Source organism: Schistocerca nitens, chromosome 2 (assembly GCF_023898315.1).
Source record: "Schistocerca nitens isolate TAMUIC-IGC-003100 chromosome 2, iqSchNite1.1, whole genome shotgun sequence".
Lineage (NCBI taxonomy): Eukaryota > Metazoa > Arthropoda > Insecta > Orthoptera > Acrididae > Schistocerca > Schistocerca nitens.
Genome location: NC_064615.1, coordinates 526,107,395 through 526,131,653, shown reverse-complemented (window position 1 = coordinate 526,131,653; position 24,259 = coordinate 526,107,395). Strand labels below are relative to the sequence as shown.

The window sequence follows — 24,259 nt, the reverse complement described above, 5'->3', positions numbered from 1 at the left end:
AGAACCGCATTCTTCTGCTTTTGAACACGTCAGAAGTTACTAATTTCCTCGCAATACTTTGTGTAGTGAGTTAAAGGTATGTTCAAAAGGGATCACATCTGTATGACGCACTAGCCACGGTATTGGAGAAATACCCACCTCTTTCAGCATGACATGCGGCAACTGAGTTCTGTGAGGCTGTCCATATGGATGAAAAATTTAGACAACGGTGGTCGCAATACAGTCCAAAAGGAAGCGGTCACGCTAAATGACTTTGCAGGTTCACGATATCCTCGGTCAATGCTAGAATCATCTGGGTTGGGGGGAAGGGGAGGAAAGCGTCAGCCGTGTCAAAAATAATGGCACAGTGAAGTGTCGTTTCCGACTGCACATTGTGTGGGAATCACCGTCCCACGAAATGTGGTCGCTCCATTGACGTCCTTTATGTCACCTCCTGAGGCCTCTTCGTGTCTTTTGGGAGCGGCAATGCGTCTGAAACATTTTTCTCGCCCACCGATAAGAAACAGCGTGTCTTCTACACTGGGAATCGCTACTCTCATCTCTATAGCGTAAACGTCAACAGGAGGGGTGAAATATGGATAAGAGGGTGTACGACGAAATTCCCGTCGTGTGACACATCACCAGTGCCGTTGGGCAGAATAGTGCCGAAATTTGGTGCAATGTGACATTATTAGTCCATCTGCAGTTCACATGAATCTCCGAGCTCTGTCCTTATTTTCGCATGTGTCGACACGCCGCTGTTTGAAGCGTCATTGTGCCAGAGGGTGACGCATTTCGTTTTTGCACCATTACAGAGGAAGCACATTGGAGCCAAATTTCAGGCATCTGCGTCGGAATGCAAGACAATTCGAAACGACATCCATTTAATTGTGTAGTGCAGCATATGCAGGTTGTTCGGAAGCTCCTGTTACAAACTTCTAGGAGCTATCTAATGAAGGGAGTACATAATATTTTGACGACGAACCCATGTCCTGCAACGTAGAAGTTATAGGCGCTGAAGACTAAATGTAAACGGTTTCTATGAAGATTTTACAAACTTTCTAGGATGGTGGAGACGAATAAATGTATCAATTTGAGGTGAGGTTCCGTGGTTCGGAACTGAATGAGTAGAAAGCTACAAGCGAAAATCATTCTGATACCTCTTACAGTGCAGTAGATGCACCGGTACCGTTGTTGCTAAGAATGTACGATAAGCAACTGTCAGACGTGGTAGTATGGTCCAAAACAAAAAAAAAGTCTAGTAGACGTGGGCTCTAGACTGCATATCTGAGGGGCTATGAGAATTTCTCATCTTCGGTGGTGTGGAACACATCTCCTCCGCTGAAGAAGATATGCATTATAGAGCTCACGTCTACTACACACTTTTTTTCTTCATCTGAAAGTTGTGTACCCTGCATTTTTAACAACAACAGTACCGGTACATCTATTCCACTGTCAGAGATATCACACCGGTTTTTGCTTATAAATTTCGACTCTTTCGTTCCCGAAAAGTGGAACTTTATCTCACATTGATACATTTATGTTCCTCCATCATCCTTGAAAGCTAAATCACCTTGTATATACATATATTTACAGGCACAGGCGCCTGTAACTGATGCTCTGTAGAGTCGTTTGTTGACGCGTCCGGTCATATAATATTACGTAATTACTTCCCTCTATTAGTCCTAGAAGTTTCGAACGGGAATTTTCCAACACCCTGTATTGCACAAGTGTTGTTGATACTGTGGCGACGATTCTGCACTGAAAATAATACCTCCAGATCCGTTTCAGACGACGACTCCTGCAATGTCGGAGCCGTCATCGGTAGGTTGGTCTCGTGGTGTTGCAGTTCCTGAGTGTGCACGACCACAAACCCCTCGACATTGACGTATTAACGGTGTAGTATCTTTTGGTTAATACGACGCGCTACACCGTGGCACTCGTGAATCAGTTTCTGATCATTGACCGAGCGAGGTGGCGCAGTGGTTAGCACACTGGACTCGCATTCGGGAGGACGACGGTTCAATCCCGTCTCCGGCCATCCTGATTTAGGTTTTCCGTGATTTCCCTAAATCGCTTCAGGCAAATGCCGGGATGGTTCCTTTGAAAGGGCACGGCCGATTTCCTTCCCCATCCTTTCCTCACCCGAGCTTGCGCTCCGTCTCTAATGACCTCGTTGTCGACGGGACGTTAAACACTAATATCCTCCTCCTTCTGATCATTGAGCGACGTGACACAGTTATTCACACCAAAACACAGTCCCTATGGTGTTCGAATCTGATATCGTGCAAACGCGTTGATGCTGAATGACCGGAACACCACCTGAGTAGGAGTGCGTCCTTGGCCGAGGGGTGGAAGCTCAGGCTAGCAGGCGGCAGAGGACGAGTAGTGCATCCTCTTCTCTGGAGTGCGGGATGTACTTTCCGATGAGCGCTGAGTGAAATAGTTCGTGATGGGGCCACCGAGGGGACCAGTATGTTGGCAATAACGTGCTGAACCCGGCAGCTCAGGAGTTCCCTTGTCCTAGGGGCGAGGTCGGTGGGCGAGCTGCACTTCTTACCCCCCACCACCAATGTCAGCGGAGCCGGTCCGGGGCAAGAGACGGATTCCCAATCTTTTTCGCTTGTCTAATTTCAATATGGCTGACGAAGAGACAAGCGATTGTGCGGCTGGAAGGGCATCTAAGCTTTCTGCTCCCTCCCCACAAGGGGGCCTGGGGCAGAGGAGAGTGTCACTGAGAGACATGCCAGGATAACATAGTACCTGGACTCCAATTTAAGAAATTGTAAGGTAAGCAAGCCTGAGAAATGAACTCACCCCTTGGGCTATTGGTCACACAAAGCTCGAGGGACGAGTTGAGGAGACTGAGAAAGAAAACGAAAGGCTGCGCAAGCAGCCAATCAAACCGGGGGACGGGTGGCCACTCAAGCGGCACCCAATCCTCAGACGACCAAAGAAATGATAGTTAAGGTATCGCAAAGACCGGACACGGCTTTCTTGAGACCCTTGCCCTGTCAAGATACGAAAACGGTTCAGGAAATATTTACGACAACGATAAACCCTGCTAAGGAGAAAATAAGGTTCAACAAAGTCAAGGAAACAAAAAATGTGATATAGTAGTCGTTGAAACACAGTAAAATAAAAACAAAATACTAAATAACCAAAAACTTTGTAGAGCTGTTAAATGCAAACCAATGAAAAAGAAGAATCCCCTCGTTATAATGTATGACATTCCACTCACATTGGATCAAAATGAGTTATGTGAAACTATAAGGTCGCAGAATTTTGACGATATGAGCACTGAAGATCTTAAGAATGCATTCAAGCTGAGCTTCAAAACCGGACGTAGAGAGCAAGACTTTGTACACCACGCTACTGAAGTTTCAGGGAAAATGTGGAGAAAGCTTACGGCTATGCGCAAAATATACATTGATTTCCATGCCATAAATTACGGGACTATTTGGTGATGCCTCATTGCCACAATTGTGGAGACCTGGATTACATACATAAGTACTGTGATCGGAATCCGGTTTGGTCCAGGCGTGCAGCGGAAGACGATATAAAGAAGAACTGCACCAAACCTGGAATCTGTATTCCCTGTACGAAGAGAGGCAAAAAGACATGTAACGCCACTGGGAGGAACTGCCCCACGTACAGGATGTCGGAGCAGAGATTAATATGTAGAACTGATTATGGCTGAGGCCACAACAGCACACAGGATGCCAAACAGAAAACCCCAGTGCGAAAGGAGAAGGGATGCGGAAAGGGCCCAAGGTTTAGGCAGTTCTTGAGAATGGTCGCAGAAGTCCGAGCACGAAGGGTGTAAATGGTGGACACTCGCATTCAGACCGACCCTTGTGAACGAGAGGACGCTCCCTCTCCCTACCGCCAGGGCTGCAGATTGTCAGAAGATCGGGCAAGGCGAGACGGGAGTCCTGTTGTGGCGGGCCGACTAGTGTTTGTGCTGGAGAATACAGCAGAAGAACAACCGGTACAGATTAGTGCTGTTAGTAACACGAATGTCGACACAACACCAAGTCAACTTAGGAGACTGGAAGTAGATCAGTAGATAGTCAGAATCTACCCTAATATTGAATACTCTATGCAGTTATCCCGCCTGGAGTAGCCGGCTGTTCTGATCACAGAACTAAGACATGTGGTGCGTATAGGACACAAGTACGGCGGTTGTATGGATGTGACTAGGTGGTTGTTTAGGTTAGAGCGTCTCAGAAAACTACAGAAAGGGAGTGAGTACGGAAGGGTGTAGAACAAACAGAGGAAAGTAAAGAAATGGTTCTAATGGCTCTGAGCACTATGGGACTTAACATCTGTGGTCATCAGTCCCCTAGAACTTAGAACTACTTAAACCTAACTAACCTAAGGACATCACACACATCCATTCCCGAGGCAGGGTTCGAACCTGCGACCGTAGCAATCCCGCGGTTCCGGACTGAGCTCCTAGAACCGCTAGACCACCGCGGCCGGCAGGAGAGTTCTACGGACATTTTTTATAAAATATTTAAATTATCTAGTAGGTATAGTCGGAAGCTTCTTCAGGTTGCAGAAGGCCTATAACATTGTTTCTAGAAAACCTGCAACACCAGAGGACCGTAATGCGGCAACTCCTGCAGAGGATGGATGACTGACTCACGCACTAATAGTTGACACTGGAATCAATGTAACGTGTTACTCATAAATAGCAAAGAGGTCCATTACTGTGCGAATAGACTGTTAGCTACAATTCAATGGAAATAGTAACAACCGAAAAGTACCTAGTAATAACAGTTCGTGTCGATTTAACGTGGACTGTTCACATATAAACAGTTGTAGGAAAAGAAGACAGTCTGTGATTCATTGAAAATTTCTTAACAACATTTAATGTCGATTTTGTACTCCACTGGTCCTAAGAACTGGTTAGAGTATGTCACCAGCGTCGTTGATATTCTCTCATCTTCATACAATATAGGCTTTCACAGCCGGCGTCTTCTTCAGTTAAAGCTCCCGGGCTGAGAGGTTGCAGTCAATGTACAAAACTGCTTCCTGACGGTGGATGTCGACTTAGCGCCAACAGAATGGGAATCGATTATTTTAAAAAGAGAAAGGTGACGCCATCCAGAGATAGTTGCAGAGTCGGCATCACGTAACGTTTGGTGGTGCCCTCTACGCGATTTATAAATGCGAGAGCCCCTCAAGCCTCGAAAGACGTTTCCCCCAGATGGAGATGAAAAGTCCGGAAGCAGTTTTATACATCGATCACGGCCTCTCAGGACGGAATTTTTAACTGCAGAGGATTGTGTAGTCATTTTCTACTCGTGCTGGGTGTGCGAGAGTTATGGTAACCGTGCTTGCCAACCGAGTAGTCAGATATTTGTGCTCAGATTTTTCGCCTTCTTGAATAGAACATCATCCTGAGTTATGGGATGGGAAACAAAATGAGCGCAGACGTGTAGTCGAGAAGGCTGTAGTTGATTCTACCTTCAGTTGCCCTGTACAGTGACGGTTCCTTTCTACCGGTGGATATCACGCCGTAAAGCGGCCATCACTTGCGCCAAGGCTTAATCTGCTGTTATCACTAAACAGCGTTACTTTTCAACGTTTAATCTTGTGTAAGGAAATTGTATGTGCTGACTGCTATTCGTTGTACTCGTCTTTGTCTGTGTTGTAAAGCTGAACAATGCAAGTGGTATCATAACGAAAACGATACCTGATGAAATGGGTCACCAAATCTGGAAAGGTGTAAGTATGTGACAGTATTTTAAGTAACTTGAACAAATTAATGAGAAATGCAACTTTGTAAACTAAATAATCGACACGATTGAGTTCTTTGTTGTGTAATGTAGTGCTAAAATGTGTGGCACCACAGCACGTGACTTGCGCTTCCGACACACAAGATAACAGTAAAAAATGCTACATAAATTAACCTAACGAATTCTGAAAGAATAGATAACCAAAAAATTTCTATTAAACTCCCGTATTAATTTACGAACGCAGTCTGACTGAATAAATTTCCAAATAATGTGTAGTACACCCGTGAATATGTCTGCACTGTGAGAAATGTCACTCTGCACTGTGAAAAATAAAACTGCCTGTATTTGAAATGAAATCTGAACTGAAATTCACTCAGCCTGATATGGTCATGAATTCTGAAAAGCAACAGCTAACAATAAATGATCGTACTACTTCGACTGTGCTATAGCTGGCCCGAAAAAATTTTAATAGCTTACCCGTGTCAGCGGTAACTTAATGCACTTCGAAGTAAGGAACTTAAAATATGAAACGCCGCAGCAGGTAAGCTAAACAGGAGAGAAGAAGCCTCGCGGCGCGAAATGCAGGGATGTGTAACTACTCTGAACAGATCACGCTTCAGTTTTAAGGGACTGTGTTCTACTTTTGTGATGCGGCGATACATTAATCAAAAAATGAGAAATTCTGAGTTCGCTACATAAATGAAAGTTATTTAAGGTTTAATAAAGGTGTATTAATACAGTGATTTTTACAAAAATTATCCTTTATAAAAAAAGTTTCTTTGCCATGAAATTTACTGCAAATGGTAAAGGAGTGGTAAAACAAACTTTAGAAGCCATGTGAACTGTTAACTTTAATTATTCTCTTCTGAACAATGAACTAACTAACCTAAACCAATAATTAAAAATTCCATGGAAAAACTTCACATTTACATCTACATGATTACTCTGCGATTCACAATTATTTACCAATCAGAGAGTTCCCTGAACCACCTTCAAGCTATTTCTTTACCGTTCCACTCTCTAACAGCGAGCTATGATTTCTCTTCTATTACTATGCTGATCGTTCCTCCCTATATAGGTGGGCGCTTACGAAATATTTTCACAATCTGAGGAGAAAGTAGGTGATTGATATTTCATAAGAAGATCCTGCCCCAATGGAAGACACCTTTGGTATAATGATAGCCACGCCAATACACGCACCTGTCACGTCGGTAGCACTCTGTCCTCTATTTTGGTATAGTACAAAACGAGCTGCCATTATTTGAACTTTTTCGTTCACCTCCGTCGATCCTCTCTTATGCGGATCACACAGCAATACCGCATAAGAGGACGTACAAATGTAGCGTAGGCAATCTCTTTAGCAGACATGTTTCATTTTCTTAGTGTTCTGACAATAAATCGCGGTCTCTGCTTTGCTTTATCCACAACTTTACGTATGTGATCGTTTCAGCTTAAGTTATTTGTTATTGTAATCTCTAAGAATTTTGGTGAATTCATAGCCTTTAGATTCATGCGATTTGTGGTGTAACAGAAATTTAGCGGATTCGGTTTGGTACTCATGTGGAAGACTTCACACTTTTCATTATTTAGAGTGAATTGCCACATTTCGCGCCACACCGATATTTTGTCTAAATCGTTTTGAAACACGTTTTAATCACCTAATCCATTATAAGACGTTAAATGACAGCATCATCTGCAAGCAATCTAAGAATGCTACTCAGATTATCTCATAAATCGTTTATGTAGATCAGGAACAGCAAACTTCCTATAACACTTACTTGTGGGAGGCCAGGTATTATCTCTGTTTTACTCGATGACTCAATTATTACTAACTGTGGCCTTTGCGACAGGAAATCACGAATCTAGTCGCACAACTGAGACGATAGTCCATAGGCATGCAATTTGATTAGAAGTCACTTGCGAGGAACGGTGTCAAAAACCTTCTACAAATCTAAAGATACGGAATCACTTTGATATACCCTATCGATAGCACTCATTACCTCGTGAAAATAAACAGGTAGTTGAGTTTCCCAAGAACAGTATTCGCTAAATACGTTTTTGCTGTTCGTCAGTAAATCGGTTTCTTTGAGGTAACTCAATATTCGAACACAGCATAAGTTCCAAAAGTCTACTGCAAATCGACGTTAGCGATATGTTTACGGATCTTTGAGCGAGCGATCGGTTGTATTTGATTGCTACATAAGGTATTGTAGCATCAGCACACTCTGAAAGGGACCCGGTTGGTGTACAGGCAGAACCGGAGGCCTTCGCTGTATTAAGTGATTTAAGCTACATTACTACACCGAGGATATCTGTTTCTAAGTTACTCATGTTAGCAGTTGTTTTTGATTCGGATTCTGGAATATTTACTTCGCCTTCTTTGGTGAAGGAATTTCGGAAAATCGTATTTAGCAACTGCACATTAGTGGCACTGTCATCAGTAATATCTCCATTATTGTCGTGCAGTGAAGGTATTGATTGTGTCTTTCCATTGAGGTACTTTGCAAACTACCAGAGTCTGTTTGATTTTTCTGTTACATTTCGGGACAGAGTTTTATTGTGGAAAGTATTAAACGCATCTCGCACTGAATTTCGCGCTACATATCGGGCTTCTGTATAATTACACCAAACTTGAGGGATTTACATCCTTCTAAATTTGGCGTCCTTTTTTCGTGCTTCTGCAACAGTGTTCTCACCTGTTTTGTGTACGATGTGGGATCAGTACCATCTCTTATTGATTTATTTGGTATTTTTCTCTTAATATCGGTCGATTCTAATTCTTTGAATTTAAACAGCATCTGGTCTACGCTAACATATTCATATTGGAAGGAGTGGCGACTGTCTCTTAGGAAGACACCAATCGAATTTTTATCTCACTTCTTTAATATCTGTGTTTTGCGTTTACCTTTGGTAGCTTTGGATGTTATGGTGTTCAGTCTCGTTACAACAACCTTGTAGTTGGCATTCCCTGTATCCGTCATTATTATCCCCATTTGCTCACGATTATTTGTTGCTAAGAGACCAATTTTGTTTTCGCAATCATTCACACTTCGAGTGGACTCCATAACTAAATGTTCAAAATAATTTTCTGAGAAAGCATTCAGAACAATTTCTGACGAAGGTTTATGCCTACCTCCGGTTTTAAAGACGTATTTTCGCCAACATTTTGAGGGTAGATTGAAGTCACCATCAACTGTAACTATACGAGTGGAGTACCTATTCGAAATGATTCAAGCTTTCCTTAAATGTTCAGTAACTATATTATCTGAGTCGGGGAGTCGGTAGAAAGAACAAATTATTAATTGATTCCGCTTATCAAGTACAAGTATAACCTTTACCCTTACTAACTCGCAGGAGGTATCTACTTCGATTTCACTACAAGACAGATTACTTCCGAAAGCAATAAACACTCGATCACCAACACTGTTTTGTCTATTCTTTCTGAACACGGTTAGATCTTTTGCCAAAACTTCGGCTGGACTAATTTTCGGCTTTAGCCAGATTTCAGTGCCTATAACAATTTGAATTTCAGTTTTTTTTTTTTTTTTTTTTGCGCTGGTTCTTTTTGAACGTAGCTGCTATTGTTTATAACTCCAGCTCCGTTTTCGATTGTCTTGAGCTACAGCCATGCAGTATGTTTTGATTGAATAAACCGCCATTTTACTGTGTATTACTGTATTTACCTTCTGTACTGGCTAGATTTCGGCTTTTATGCCATTATAAAGTACAATACAGTTACATCTTAAAGGCATGTGTTAGTCTTGTTTACCTGCTTTGGAATTCTTTGGACAGCATCTAAGAACTTTTGGTATTGTACTTGACAGTTGCATAAGAGCCGAAACCTAAATATTACAGATGATAAATGCAGTAATACAAAGTCAAATGGTGGTTCATTCACTAAAAATTATTTCTTTGTCTACTTTCCCCTGGCAGTGGACATGCGGTTCTAGGCGCTTCAGTCTGGAACCGCGCGATCGCTACGGTCGCAGGTTCGAATCCTGCCTCGGGCATGGATGTGTGTGATGTCCTTAGGTTAGTTAGGTTTAAGTAGTTCTAAGTTCTAGGGGACTGATGACCTCAGATGTTAAGTCCCATAGTGCTCAGAGCCATTAGAACCATTTCTTTACTTTCCTCTGTTTGTTCTACACCCTTCCGTACTCACTCCCTTTCTGTAGTTTTCTGAGACGCTCTAACCTAAACAACCACCTAGTCACATCCATACAACCGCCGTTACCCGAGTAGCCGCTTCCTGCTTATAGTGGACTCCTGGCCTATTTAATGGAACCCGGAAACGCACGAGCTTTTGGCGCAAATCGAGAAATTTGCTGTCTACACGGTCGCAGAACCACCTGAGCCTCTGATTGAGACCCTCCAGTCGACTGTGTACCAAAGGACCACGGTTGGTTCTAGCTATGACGCTACACATGGCGCGCTCCGCCTTCATCCCGCAGGCAAGACTGGCAGTCTAGCCGCACGAAAACAATGTGAATCTTTTCCAATCTAAAGCGACGCACGTCGTTTGTTCCGACATGAGCCACCACCTGCAGTTGGCTGCAGCGACACACATCGTTTGTTCCCACATGAGCAGCCACCTGCAGTTGGCTGCACCCTGTGCTCTTCATGGCTTTTGTAAGCACGCTTACCACATCTGGAACGATTCCCCATGGATGTACACAGAGTAATAACTGGCTTCCTTCCCCACCTTGGCAACCACATCCTTAAGACCAAATTACATTGGATCTCCCTATTACCAGTAGATCCACCGTCTGTGAATGTCCAGACCTTTCAGGCCGAGAGGCCTCCTCTAGAACAGGGCAAGCGATTTGATCTGGTTCACGGACTTGGTCAGCCATAGACAGCACACAAAACCTGTCTGTCAGACGAATCGGCGTGGCCCTCTGTCTCTTTTTGTACCTGTCTCTCTCTCTGGAGCGACCACCCAGTCGCCCATAGGTGTGGGGTCAACCTCAGTACTGGCAGTAAGCACGGCAGTCACATCTGTGGACTGATCAGGGGAATACGTGAGAACTGCTGGACGCTTACCAGATTTCCACGTCCCCCCCTCCCCTCCCCCCTTTGCCACGCAGTAAAGCCAATTGGCAGCAAGCTCAAGCTGTGTGACAAAGTCAACTGCCAACAGCTGTGCGCAGAGGGTCACCACCGCAGCTTTCATCTGAACGCAGCAGTCACTTACACTATGCAGTTACTAGAACGGTGGACTGTGCCTTGTAAGCAAACAAACACGCAAGAACTCGAGGGAGTAAACTAGTATACACACAGATAATTGAAAATAAGTCGTTCATGTTTGAAGCTCGTAAATGGAATTCGCAAACAGTGTACTCACCATATCTGCAACAGCAATGGCAAGCGGGCTCTCTCATCGACGGTGTAGCCTTCTGTTATTGAAACACATCATAACCGTGCGCAACCAGGCAGTGCAACAACAACAACATTACCTCAGATCTTCGCTTGTCAAATTAATCTTTACCTAATCATATTATATAATTCGTTATCATGTGTATCTTTTCTCTGCAGCTAACTCAGACCGCTCAGTAGTATAGACAACGTGACTTACAATAGTAATTAGTTCTAACAATCAAGCCTAAAAAATTTTGAAATGTGTGTGAAATCTTATGGGGCTTAACTGCTAAGGTCATCAGTCAATAAGCTTACACACTACTTAACCTAAATTATCCTAAGGACAAACACAGACGCCCATGCACGAGGGAGGACTCGAACCTCCGCCGGCATCAACCAATCCAATTGAGTCTTTTAGTACATCATTACAAAGGAATTCTGATAATCATCGGCGTTGCCTGGCTTCCAAATAATGTTTCCCGGGGATCGTAATAGACATTCTGGCTTCAACGATGGTCTTACTTTATGCTGTATTGTCCTGCAATCACCGAAGGTTGATAACGTAAGGCAGCACGAATCTGGATTCCATAGGCATGCGTTACAGGATGTGCCATCTGTGCCTATAGCTGACTATCGGCACCACCTCTGATACACAATGGATAGATATCCACCTTGTCTGTCAGAACTTCGATTTCTCACTGTCCTCGTTGTGTGCTGTCGTTAGAGGTGCATTAGGACGCACAGATGAGTAAAACTGATCCTCTCTCGTTCTAAGAATTCAGAACTGTGAACACTCTGACATGTGTGCGTTCTGCTTGTTAGACGTGCCACACTTTCTTCAATTGTTCAAATATGTGTGAAATCTTGTGGGACTTATCTTATGGCACTTAACTGCTAAAGTCATCAGTCCCTAAGCTTACACACCACTTAACCTAAATTATCCTAAGGGCAAACACACACAACACCCATGCCCGAGGGAGGACTCGAACCTCCGCCGGTACCAGCCGCACAGTCCCTGACTGCAGCGCCGCAGACCGCTCAGCTAATCCCGCGCGGCGCCACACTTTCTTCAATTGAGATATTTCATGTTTTTTGTCTTTCAGCTTCCGACAACAGCCAATGCCAAACTCTTTCCAGTCATGGTGTGGATTCATGGAGGTGCGTTTACGATGGGCTCTGGAAACTCGGATTTTTTTGGACCTGAACACCTGCTGGAACACGATGTTGTGCTGGTGACAATCAATTACCGCTTGGGTGTACTAGGTGAGGCAACTGCATTCTGCTATGTAGACGCTATGTGGTTTATTACAACTGTTGTACAAGACAATGACACTGTGCTCATAAGACTATGTTATCACCTATTTGTCTTGCAGGTTTCTTATCAACTGGAGATGAGGTGATTCCCGGGAACGCTGGTCTCAAAGATCAAGTGATGGCCCTCAAATGGGTCAAGAATAACATCGCCAACTTTGGAGGAGACCCACAGAATGTCACAATATTTGGCGAGAGCGCTGGCGCGATATCCTGCCATTTGCTACAAATCTCTCCTGCAGCTAAGGGTTTGTCGTTATAACTTTCTGCTTTCCTAGCTGAAATGGGCATTTATTCATGGGTCAGCCCTTGAAAATTTCCTTAATATGCATTTCGTCATGATTCGACGTGGCGCGAAGTCTCAGGCGCTTATCAATGTGTCTGGTTGTGCATTGGTAAGATACTGGGCTTCTTCTACGTTGTATGGTGGTTCGAATCCCCGTACGGCAAACCAGGTTAAGCTTTTCTTCAATTTTCGTTAATGGCTTAGGACAAATGTTGGGATGGTTCGTTTGATAAGATACAGCGATTTACCATCCCTTCGTTTCTTATAACCATCTCAAGCCTCGTCTCCAACGACTGCATTGTTGACGGACGGTCCTTTTTTCAGACGCGTAGGTATCAGACTCATCGTGCTACAAACGATGTGTTGCTTGCGAGCTAAATTTTACTACTTATTGCATCACTGATTAGTCAACAAATGAGTTACCGACAAATAAACATAAATTCTTGCCCAGGATGCTCTTGTAAAACGGTCTTATAAGGACCGACAATCGCTTGGCTCAAATGGTTCAAGTGGCTCTAAGCAGTATGATACTTAACAGCTGAGGTCATCAGTCCCCTAGACTTATAACTACTTAGACCTAACTAACCTAAGGACATCACACACATCCATGCCCGAGGCAGGATTTGAACCTGCGACCGTAGCAGCTGCGCGGTTCCGGAGTGAAGCGCCTAGAACCGCTCGGCCACAGCGGCCCGCTGACAATCTCTCTTCGAGCCGAAAGACAAGGTTAAAAGTGTGACCACTTCAATCAGTTCCCAGCGGGACTCATCAGCAGAAGCAGAGTTCTCCTCAAGATAGCGTACAGTTGCCGCCGAAATATTGAATCGAATTGATTTTACGATCCGGCAGCAAACCCGAAGAGACTTTCAAGACTTATTACGCCGGGAAAGCCTATGATGTCAACTAGTGATAGAATCGCAGCAACACTAAATGAGCTAAGAGTATGTTGGTCTGACAAAAGGACACGAAAAAGTACGTCCTTGAAAGTCAAGGTACCACATCTAATTGGCACATAACTTCCAGAGAATTCTCCATCTAGATAAAACACGATAACAATGCCACACGTCACACGAAAACCAGAATGCGTCAGGTTCCCACGGTAAACCGTTCATTCGTTTTAACTTGTCCGTCTCTTCCGACAAAACTATCTCCAGGTAGTAGCTCCGAGGTCTAATGGGGGCCTCTGCCGACCAATCACTTGCGCACTATCCATGCTGCAACACCGATCGATGTGGCGCAGCGGTTAACAAACTGGACTCGCATTCTGGAGGGCAGTGATTAAGATCAACATTCGACAATCGAGATCTAGATTTTCCATCGTTTCCCTAAATACGAGTCCAGGAAAATTCTGGGATGGTTCCATGGAAGGGACATGGCTGATTTCCTTCTCCTTTCGTTACTAGCCTGAGCTGGTGCTCAGTGTCTAATGACCTCGTTATTGACGGAACATTAAGCTCTAAGCTGCCTTTATCTGTTTCTAAGAAGCACACGCCACTACAAAAATTAAAAAAAAGCACTAAGCTCCATGTAAACTTTCAGTACCGACATAACATCTTTCGTATTTACTCAGTATCAGTAACATCCGACTTCAGAACATGTAAAAGTTTCAGTTATCGCCTACGTCCAAGAGGGTCTACAGCTATCCTCTTACATCTGGGATCACAGACCGATCGACGCTCGTATCTCATGACCACCAAGTATCTCGCAAATTGTTTTTCACTCCATAACTAAACAGTGATTGACTTTAAAGACAAACGCTGTGTTGTTGATTTGTTACCCCTTTTTCCAGCAAAGAACACTAGTCTTGTAAATGCTGTCTACTTTCAGAATTTTTGGAACTTTTATTTCCCACTTACGCATCATCGGTAGAAAGCTTCTGACCAGTATGTGAGCTTACGTCGAGACCAGTAGCTTTCCCAATAGTCTGTTACAGGGTAAAGATCTCTTTTGTGATGACAACAACATTATAGTCAGTGAATGAAGTAAAACTCCCTGCTGATGGTGATGAATCCCTCAACGAGGTTTACTGTTGTAACCGCGACCGGAACGGTCACGGGGTGGCCGTGAACGAAACCGCGGCGGGACCGAACAGGAGCGGCCCGAGAACAAACAAGGGCCCGAGAACAAACAAGATGGACGAACTGGAAACGATGGACACGCACAACGACAGACGAGTGAGCAAGACACCAAGAACAACAACACGCAAGAAGCAAGCGAAAACCTCACGAAATCAACAATGTCCACTAGTACACAGAAATAAGCAGAGTAAACACGATGTCTGTTAGCGAGATGTCGAGAGACTCACGCGAATATCAGGCTGCCTCGCTGAGTGAGAGGCAGGCGCTTGAATACATGGTAGGGTACGTCACGGGCCATTAGCGCGTGCAGCCATGGCTTACGGCGCGACGGCTGCAGAGACCTCTAGTGGTAATCCAGGTCAATGCCATCTGGCACGGATTCGAAACCCGCAGCGCTCGGTACCAGATTTGCTATTGGGCAGTGTGCAATAAAGTGACATTTAAAATAAAGAAAAAATTCTCTGGAACATCAGTTTGAAGAGTGAAAATGACACTTTCAAAATTTATGTAGATGATACCTCCACAAACTCCGAAACATATTTCCTAGGAATGGATTCTGATTACCATTTGAACTCATGTGAACACACAAAGATACTTGGAAAAAAGAATCTTATCAAAATGAAATGTCCTTGCTGTCCTGTCTTCAGTTTGTAAAAGCCAGTGTCTTTTAAGTGTGCAACATTCGTACAAGTACTCAGTTCTTACCTATGTAACTTCTTCGTGGAGAACATACACCCAAACTATGTACACATTTGTCAAAAAACAGAAAGGGGACTTATAGTAAGAAACTACAACAATCGCATTCAGTATAAAGATATGCTTAAAAGAGTGGGACCTTAGCTGCATCAGGGGAGTACATTTACCACGTACAAGTACTCAGTTCTTACCTATGTAACTTCTTCGTGGAGAACATACACCCAAAGTACATTTACCACTCAGTGATGTACATCAAAAATAGCTCATGGAACAAGATCTAAACTGAAGTTACGTTTACCAAGTGAGAATAAAATTCAAAACAGGGCTTTCTAGCAAGGAATATAATTGAACCGTAAATATTTGCTGGTGAGATTAGAGAGATTACCATACAATTTCACTGAGAAGAAAGCAAGTTTGGATGTGGCTGTAGAATATTTTATTGCGTGCACTGAACGGTTCTTTAGGCAAAGCAGAATAAGAATGCGGTAACAATTGTAGCACAAAGAAATAGCAAACAGCTCTGTTAAACCATATCGCGCCACATTTCGACAGTATAACTTCATTTTTCTCTCCTGTAATCTTTACGCCGAAGCACTGAAGTGAGTAATACTAACATCTAATCTCTTTCTGAGATCAAAATACTACTCGTTAAATAAAGACGGTGACTCAGTTTTTTAGGTAGACAAGTGGGAAGCTGAGGTACTCGAAATGAAAACCAAACATGATCGTTACGGTCCTGTTGTCAGCGGACAGTTTTTATATAGTGTGCCCAGTGAATGGTTTTGAGAAACGGATGAACAGTGTATTATTAGCTTTTTACATTCTGAACTATCTTCATAGTAAGAATATATAAAGAAAACAGTATTGCACAGCAGTGATAAATCGAACGAGTTCGTACAAATTTCTTTAATTGGCAGCCCTTTTGTTCAGGTAGTGTAGAAGCAATGATCCCCCAAGGTGGTCATCCTTATCTGTGATAAACTGCTCCAAACCAATTCGGGGACGTGTCCTACAACAATGCCAAACTAGACCTGTAAGTGTGTTAAAGCTTGCATGTATGAATTACGTTTTTGAGATGAAGTGATGGCACTTTGCGGAAAATACAAGAACTGAGGGGGTGCTTAAAAAAGTTGCAAAAGCTATAAATTCTAACTTGATCTTCAGGAAAAGGTGTCCGATACGTAACGGTAGCTTTAGCTTCTGACTGTGCAACAAACAAAACAACGAAAGCAAGAGATATTCTCTTTCAACGCACTATACGAGTTTATACGTCTTCTGGAATGTCAGATGGTCCGAGAGCTACGAGGGTTGTCCAGAAAGTAAGTTCTTGTCGGTCGCAAAATGGAAACCACAGTGAAAACCAGAAACGTTTTATTTACAACAGTTAGGTACACCTTCCACCTACTTCCCTACATAGCCGCCGCTCCAACTTCGAGAGTTGTCATAGTGTTGTATCAACTACCCAATATTCTCATCCTAGAAAGAAGCCGCCTATGCTTTTGGCCAGTTATCTGCACTGGTCTGCAGCTCGTTGTCTGTGGAAAAATTTTGTCTTCATAGCCAGTGGTTCTTGTGAGCAGAGATGAGACTCAGGGGGAGCAAATTAAGGACTGTATTGTGGGTGATCAAACACTTCTCATCGAAAAAGCTGCAGTCGCGTGTTCATTGCCCCTGCAGTGTGCGGCCGAGAATTGGCATGAAGAAGGAACTGCTTGACAGTTGTGTCATGTCGATTGCACGACACAGGCGAAACCTGTAACCAGGCTCTCATACTTGGCGGCTGACGCTATTCCCTACCCATCTTTACGTGGTCACTGGTCACTCAGAACCTGAAAAGAGTGAAGCGACATGATCGACGAGCACACTAGAGACACTGCCCAACACATCTGTGCAAAGATTTATGGGATTTTCCCAGTGGTTTCCATTTCGCGACTGATAGGAACTTTGTTTCTGGACGACCCTCGTATTATGGTAGTATCATTCGCTTTCCCGAAACGTAGCCATGTTTGTAGACCGAACCTGTGTTTCTCGTCGAATGGGCGACTGCTCACATGCTGAAAACATTGAACTGTGTTGTTGTTGGCAAAACAACCTGCTTACACAATTTTTGTTGTCGCTGTACATACCAACTCCAGTTAAATTACATTTTACTAAGTCTGAATAAGAACCATGTATGACACGGATACTCTTCATTGGCACCATCACGAACAGGTATTTGCTTATGTTACGTATGACATATTCACCAATCTCTGAGTACTCGATGTTACCCACGTACATATTCATTTCAGTTCTATTAATCAATCTTCTCCTTCCCCTCCCCTTTCTGTCCATCTCCTCCTCGCCCTTCCCTCTGCCCAAGTCCTCCAACCCCCCAATTCCCTGTTCATCCCTCCGTGCCATCTGCTACTCCCCCCTCCATCTCCTTCTTTTCCCTATCTATGTCCATATCATCTGCTCCCGTCTCCCTGTACATCTTCTTCTCTTCCGTTTATCTTTCCTTCTCCTCGTACCCCTCTCGCCCTGTGCAGTACTATGATATAATTTTGTAGGTATATTCAGCGGAGTATTTGGGTACTGTCTGCTAAATCAATGCGGTAGTTTTTTTACGCATATCACAAGGAAACCCTTGAGTGCGAAGTCGTAAAAGGAGAAGGATGTTCATGGCATTCGACGCCCCACATTTTGTCTACCAAGCAGCCATAATATCGGGTGCTAATGGCACGGGGAGAGAGACTGGAAGTATCCAATGGTGAGCACAAAATGAGGCTACGGAGCGTAGGTGAACTGCTTAGTGGACGAGTAAGTCACGACAGTACTTCAGTGCTAGTGGTGTTGATAAAAACCAGACCAATGGCAACGATAAACAAAGCAAACGTTGCATTATATCTACAACAATAGTTGCCGCAGTTGCCATTTCGTCAGAAAGGAATGCTAGGAATTTCGCAGAGTGAGAAAGAAGTGACAAATGAACTATTAGCGTATTTGAATGATGAGTTAGTGGAACTGTGGTATCGTATAAGCTCGGCTGTGCAGACAATTTACATTGGAAGGGTAACGATGACGATACCTCAATAACAAGCGAAACTGATAGTGAAACAGGTGTCTAGCCATGTAGTTCATTATTTTTACCGGATATGGAGCCACAAATCCCGTCTGCAGTGAATTCGGTTTCGAATAAATCCGCAGCAATATAACGTGTGGTGCATCAGAAAATTACGAATATTGAAGAGAGAACAAGGTCCACATGGTACAAAATCTTGTGTTTGTACGTTTCAAAGATGCGCGACAGTTTACAGAATGTGCATGAAAATGGCCTACTACGTCACGCATATCAAATTGCGCGGTATAAATTAGTGATTTCGAGAGAATCAATGGATGATTGCATAACTTCAAGCAGTACTCTGGAATTCGAAGACGTAAGATAACGAAATTTCAACAAAGCGTCAAGTTGACGATGCACAGCAAACTGCGGAATCGGCCTTGAAAATTTGTGGGGGAGATAAACGAACTTATCTCATCGTTCAGTAAGGAATTGTTTTCGACTCCGATCGGTGGATATATGAAAACGAAATGTATGTGAAACTAAACCGGGAACCCTGGAAAGTAGAGGTACCAAGAGAGTTATATCAAGAACCCATTCGTATGCAATTATGCTGACCTTTAATCTCAGGATGGTAAGTTGGTTGGAAAGTTATTTATTGCGCAATGAGAAGCTAGAGATGCTCTGTTCAATACGCTTCATTCTTGCATGTGTTGTCTTGCAAGGGCAATAGCGAATATTTGCGTCACAGCAAGCCTGCGAGAATGGGTGTAAGAGAATTACAACTGTGGTGTGAGCACTGCTTTTGTACAGTAGCTGGTCAAAATAGCTTGACTTTGCTTGATTTCTGGTCTGCGTGTAAAATACATACCTCTTCAAATTATCCCTTCTGAAGAGACAATGACATTGCAATCCATACCATCTGGAACCACTGCACAAACTCAGATGTTTGTTTTTCTGTGCTTATAAAACTTATTACGGCACTATCTGCAGCTAGTCAGTTTCACGATAAGCCAATGGCCGAGTTTGTGGAGTGCAATACATACGTCAGATAGACGGTTGATTTCTGCAACTCTCGGACACTCCTGATGCAAATGGTGAGTTATTAGCAGTAAATATCTGTCCTGTCATAATTCCTAACACAGCACTTTCAAATGAGCCTTTATACAGACTTAACATGCGACCTCGCTCTGAAGGAGGTTCCTTGTTTATGTAGCGTTATATCTCCTACACTACGTGCCATTCGGCGATATAATTTTGCACACAAATTCAGTGCTATATGCGAACACCGTCTCCATTGACAATAAATGTGTGTGTGCGTGTGTAAGGGAGGGGGGGGGGGGCTGTCAGCCAGAAGAAGTTTTGTAGAAGTCTGAAATTGTGAGTAAAATTTGTTCAAGTCAGTTAAGTGCTCTAGTTCTCAAGCACGGGATGAATAAACTCTGGGTATGCGCGCGTCATGGCGTGCATTTCTTTTTACGCCGATACTAACCTCCTTGACAGTTATTTTATTGTCACTCGCATAGCGATGCTTTCCATACAGTAAGTGACGTGTGTACCAACTTCAGTTGAAACTGGTCTAGTGGTTTCTTAGGTAATGTGGAACATACGTACTCATAATTTTTATAATATGTTAGAATAACTTTATTCGTTTCCAATATTAACGAAATATAGCCTATACGGTGTCCACATATAAGCTGAAATTACCGGTGAAAACCCCATAAAATCCATCCTGTAATTCTGGAGATTAGCGTGTTCATACAGACGTACAGACTGAAAAAGTTTTAGTAAAACATCAAATCACGGTATCTTTTCTCTGATCCAGTTTTGACGGACTGAAGCCGATATGGTACACCAAGCTACACTCGGTTACTTGCTAAGACCGCATGAACATTCGTCTTGTAGCTTTGGAGATTAGTGTGATCATAGACAGACAGGTACGACTGTTTTACAGATTTGTTGTTAGTTTTGATATAGATCTGGCAGACAGTATGAAGATACAACGTGAAAAGCTTGTAGAGGTATTACAGGATACGTTGTACTAAGAAATATCTGTTAAGAAAAAACATTTGATACAGAGTGCCCTTTCCGATTTAATTAGCACTGAAGTTAGCCAATCACTTCGTTGCGCGCGCAAATCCAAGCGGCCTGTCAGAGAAAGGGACACCAAAGGTGTTATTCGTTTGGTTTCTTAATTTAAAGTTATCACTTCCGAAAAAGGCACATGTTAACGGGTAATGAAGATTGAAGAAGTTGTAACTCGCGAGATCGCAGATGTATGTGCGTTACCCCGTTTTACCGGGTGCAACTGCTTAAATTGGCGCGCACGATGACCCGATTGGGTAATTCCAACGCTAAGTAGCTCTGAAATGTCGGAACGTATTGAATTCTTTCCTTAAAAATTATTTCTGAGGACAACCTCCCTGAAACACTCTTACAAGCTCTTCAGACTGTTTGTGTCTAAAGTGTGTGTTACTGAGGTCGGTCTCGAAAAGGTGGAAGGTAAGGAGATAACTTCCCTTCATGGACGAAGTCATTAAAGACGGTACACAAGGACGTGGAGCGAAATTAGTCACATACGTTTCAAACGAACCACTCCGGTATTAGTGTTCAGTGATTTACAGGATCATAGAAGACCTAACTCTGGATTGCTCAGCGCGGACTAAACTTCCGTCCTCCCGGAATGCGAATCTGGAGTCTTACCATGGCTCTGCGTCTCTTGATGTCAGTCCAGCTATGTACCTAGGAAAGAAAGTTGACGTCAGCATGTGTTTCACTCTCTAGTTCCACTTTGAAACATTTAGAGAAATATTCTTCGGAGCCCCACGACAATATGTCACGAATGCATAGTAGTGCAGGTTTGATACGACGTTTATAGGTTTTAAATTGTTCTACTTACGGAAAGATTCTGGCGCCAACTGGCGCGTTTCACATATGTTATGATAATCATAGGGCACCAAAAGCCCATTTCCCAGACCTTGGATCACCATATCTGCTCTCGACAGTGAAGAAAGCAATCTCATGTGACTACCAATTCCAACGAAAGGAGGTCTGTATCAGTAACCTAATGCAATTAGTTGCAATTTTCCGTTGTGTTTATTAAATATCGAAGAAATGTTAAACAAAACATTTAACTTCTAAAATTATCCGTACCAATTCATACAATTCTCCCAAACACTTGCTTCAATTGTAAACAAAGTTAAAGCTAACAACCACGGAACAATAGTTGAATTCATACACGCTGCGTTTGGTACATACAGGAAGGACCTTCATTCTAATTAATACCCTTTATATATCACAGAAACGATAAATTAAATTCCGTCTTCTTTTAATTCTCAGTGCACGAATTTGATTTCAAAACAATAACATTCATGAAACTAAATAGAGTTTCACGTTATTTCCAAGCAGCTAAAATCTGACAACATTTCACGTAATAAAGACCTAAGTATTCATTTTTATGTGAAATGACATTGGGATCATTCAAGAAATTTTATGAACTGTCTGACCGTTGTCTAAACTTCCTGTACCACTGCGGCAATTAGTAATTGTTGTAAAGTTAGTATAGGTTGTCCGCACTCCATAAACAAGTTGTTGTCAATCTGACTGTCTTCTAAACGACTAAAAGCCGTAACGAAGTGAACTCAAAGCAATATTATTCCAATAATTTTGAGTCTTGTATGAAACGAAGACAATGCCAGATGAAACAGGGGCCATCTTGTGGCAAGCTTGATCATACGCGTCGAGTCATTTTTAATGTGCGCATAGTCTGAAAACGGAACGTTCGCCCATGTGCCGCGACTCAAAAGTAGAGGTTGATTGTGTCCCGCTTGGAGCTGCAGGGATGGAGGTTCAGGCGACTTCGTATTCAGCTCGCAGAGTTTTTCACGTTTAAGAACTCTCCCGTGATTACAGTACTACTTTCTCACAAGACCCGCCATGCCAGGTATCCAAACTTTCAATCTGCTAGATTGTTTTCTTTTGTGTTCAAAGTGGCTGACAGAACATATTTTGGAGAATGAATGTTCATTCTGTAACGAGATGTGTCCGAAACGACCTGACAGACTAAAACTACGTGCCTGACTAGAACTCGAACCAGAAACGCTTGTCTTTCGCCGGCAAACACCCTACTGACTTTACTGTGTGCGGTACTATATGTCAAGCAAACTATATGTTTGCAAGCGATGCGAAATGAACAACCTCAGGAATCTCTATCAGATGATCAACTGATCCTAATATTACTTTCACGAGAGTGTCTCGCGGACTTTAAACATACATCAATGAATAGTTGTTCAGTAGTGTAATCTTTTGTTTATTTTTTATTTTATTTTATTTTATTTATTTATTTATTTATTTATTTATTTTTTTTTTTTGCAGGTCTATTCCATAGGGTTATCTGCCAAAGTGGCGTGGCGTCTTTGGAGCTGGTGTCGGCTCCTATTAAGGACAGGACGTTTCGCCTGGCACAGTCCCTCGGCTTCACGGGAGACAATTCAGAGGAACTACTGGCCTTCATGAGAGACCAGCCAGCGCAGAAGCTTGTCGAGAATGTACTAAACGGCCTGACCAAAGAGGTGGGGTAAATGTGTCCAAAATTCGTGAAGTGTTACTACGAATGAAACAATACGTTTGTATTCCGCACTACTGTGGACTGTCTCTGTCGACTAGGAAAAGCAGAGAATGCAGTCGCTGATACCTTTTCCGCCAACCATAGAACCGGACAGCGTGAAGGACGCAATCATCACACAGGATCCCATGGAAATCCTGAAGAGCGGCAAGTTCAACAAAGTGCCCACCATCTTAGGTGTGTGCTCTCGCGAAGGAATAGCATTCATTCGAGGTAGGTACACACGACACAGCCGAGAGAACTACTGAATATATAGACTATAACTTAGTGTCTGATAAATGACCTGTTCGAACGATAAAGTACTGAAGATTTATCTTTATAATATTCGAAAATGTAACATATCATTTGTTTATAAATAGTCATTGGTATTCGCCTCTTCTTATTGATACTGTTGACAGAGGCAGTTTTCTCTCATGTCTACTATTCACTATATGTCTTAAAAAAGAAGGGAAAATGTACTTTCACTATATGATTGTTGAAATATTTTTCTCCCTCGTCATAACACTCTAATGCAGTCTGAAGTATTTGGGAAAACGAAGGAGCTCATAATCAAACCTGTTCAGAACACTGTGCAAGAATAAAGAATCACGTAGCACTGCAATTATAGTATTTTCCGAAAATTATTTTCAGTACCATATGGATCCAAACATGATCCCTTACACGTCTGTGTAGTACAACAAACCTGTCGCCGCTAGATTAATTACAGCTATTAAACGAAAAGTGAGACGATACTTTTAGTTGATAAGTGCAAAAAGAAGATGACTGAATTTATCTTCATTATCACACGGATCTAAACATGTTCCCTTAGACGTCAATCTACTAAAACAAATCTGTCACCCGCTTGATTAATTATTGTTATTACACGAAAAGTGGGAAGATATTTTTTGACGAGAGCGAAAAGATGACTGAAAACGAATTGAAGAGCCAACAGCAGAGCAGCAGCTGTGAGAGGAATTAATCGAAAATTTTTATCAGACAAGTTTACGTAATTTGTCGAAAGCCTTGCGACAGTGAAGGCCAGCAAGTGAATGGAAAAAGGTGGAGGTCACTACAATCACTAACAAGGATCTGAGAACAGGTGCTGTTTGCCGTCAATATGTTGTACACCTCTGTTCATTATATTTAACAGCACGAGGACCA

The 24,259-nt window shown here is 42.8% G+C and overlaps 1 protein-coding gene across 1 annotated transcript in view; it reads left to right on the top strand.

The window, feature by feature from the left end:
* The window catches only part of LOC126236512 (juvenile hormone esterase-like), a 59,266-nt gene that overhangs the window by 12,383 nt on the left and 22,624 nt on the right, over positions 1–24,259 (top strand). The window contains exons 3-6 of the mRNA XM_049945877.1: positions 12,188–12,347; positions 12,458–12,643; positions 22,870–23,066; positions 23,161–23,332. Coding sequence (XP_049801834.1) covers positions 12,188–12,347; positions 12,458–12,643; positions 22,870–23,066; positions 23,161–23,332 — 715 coding nt within the window. The remainder of the gene's footprint in view (positions 1–12,187; positions 12,348–12,457; positions 12,644–22,869; positions 23,067–23,160; positions 23,333–24,259) is intronic.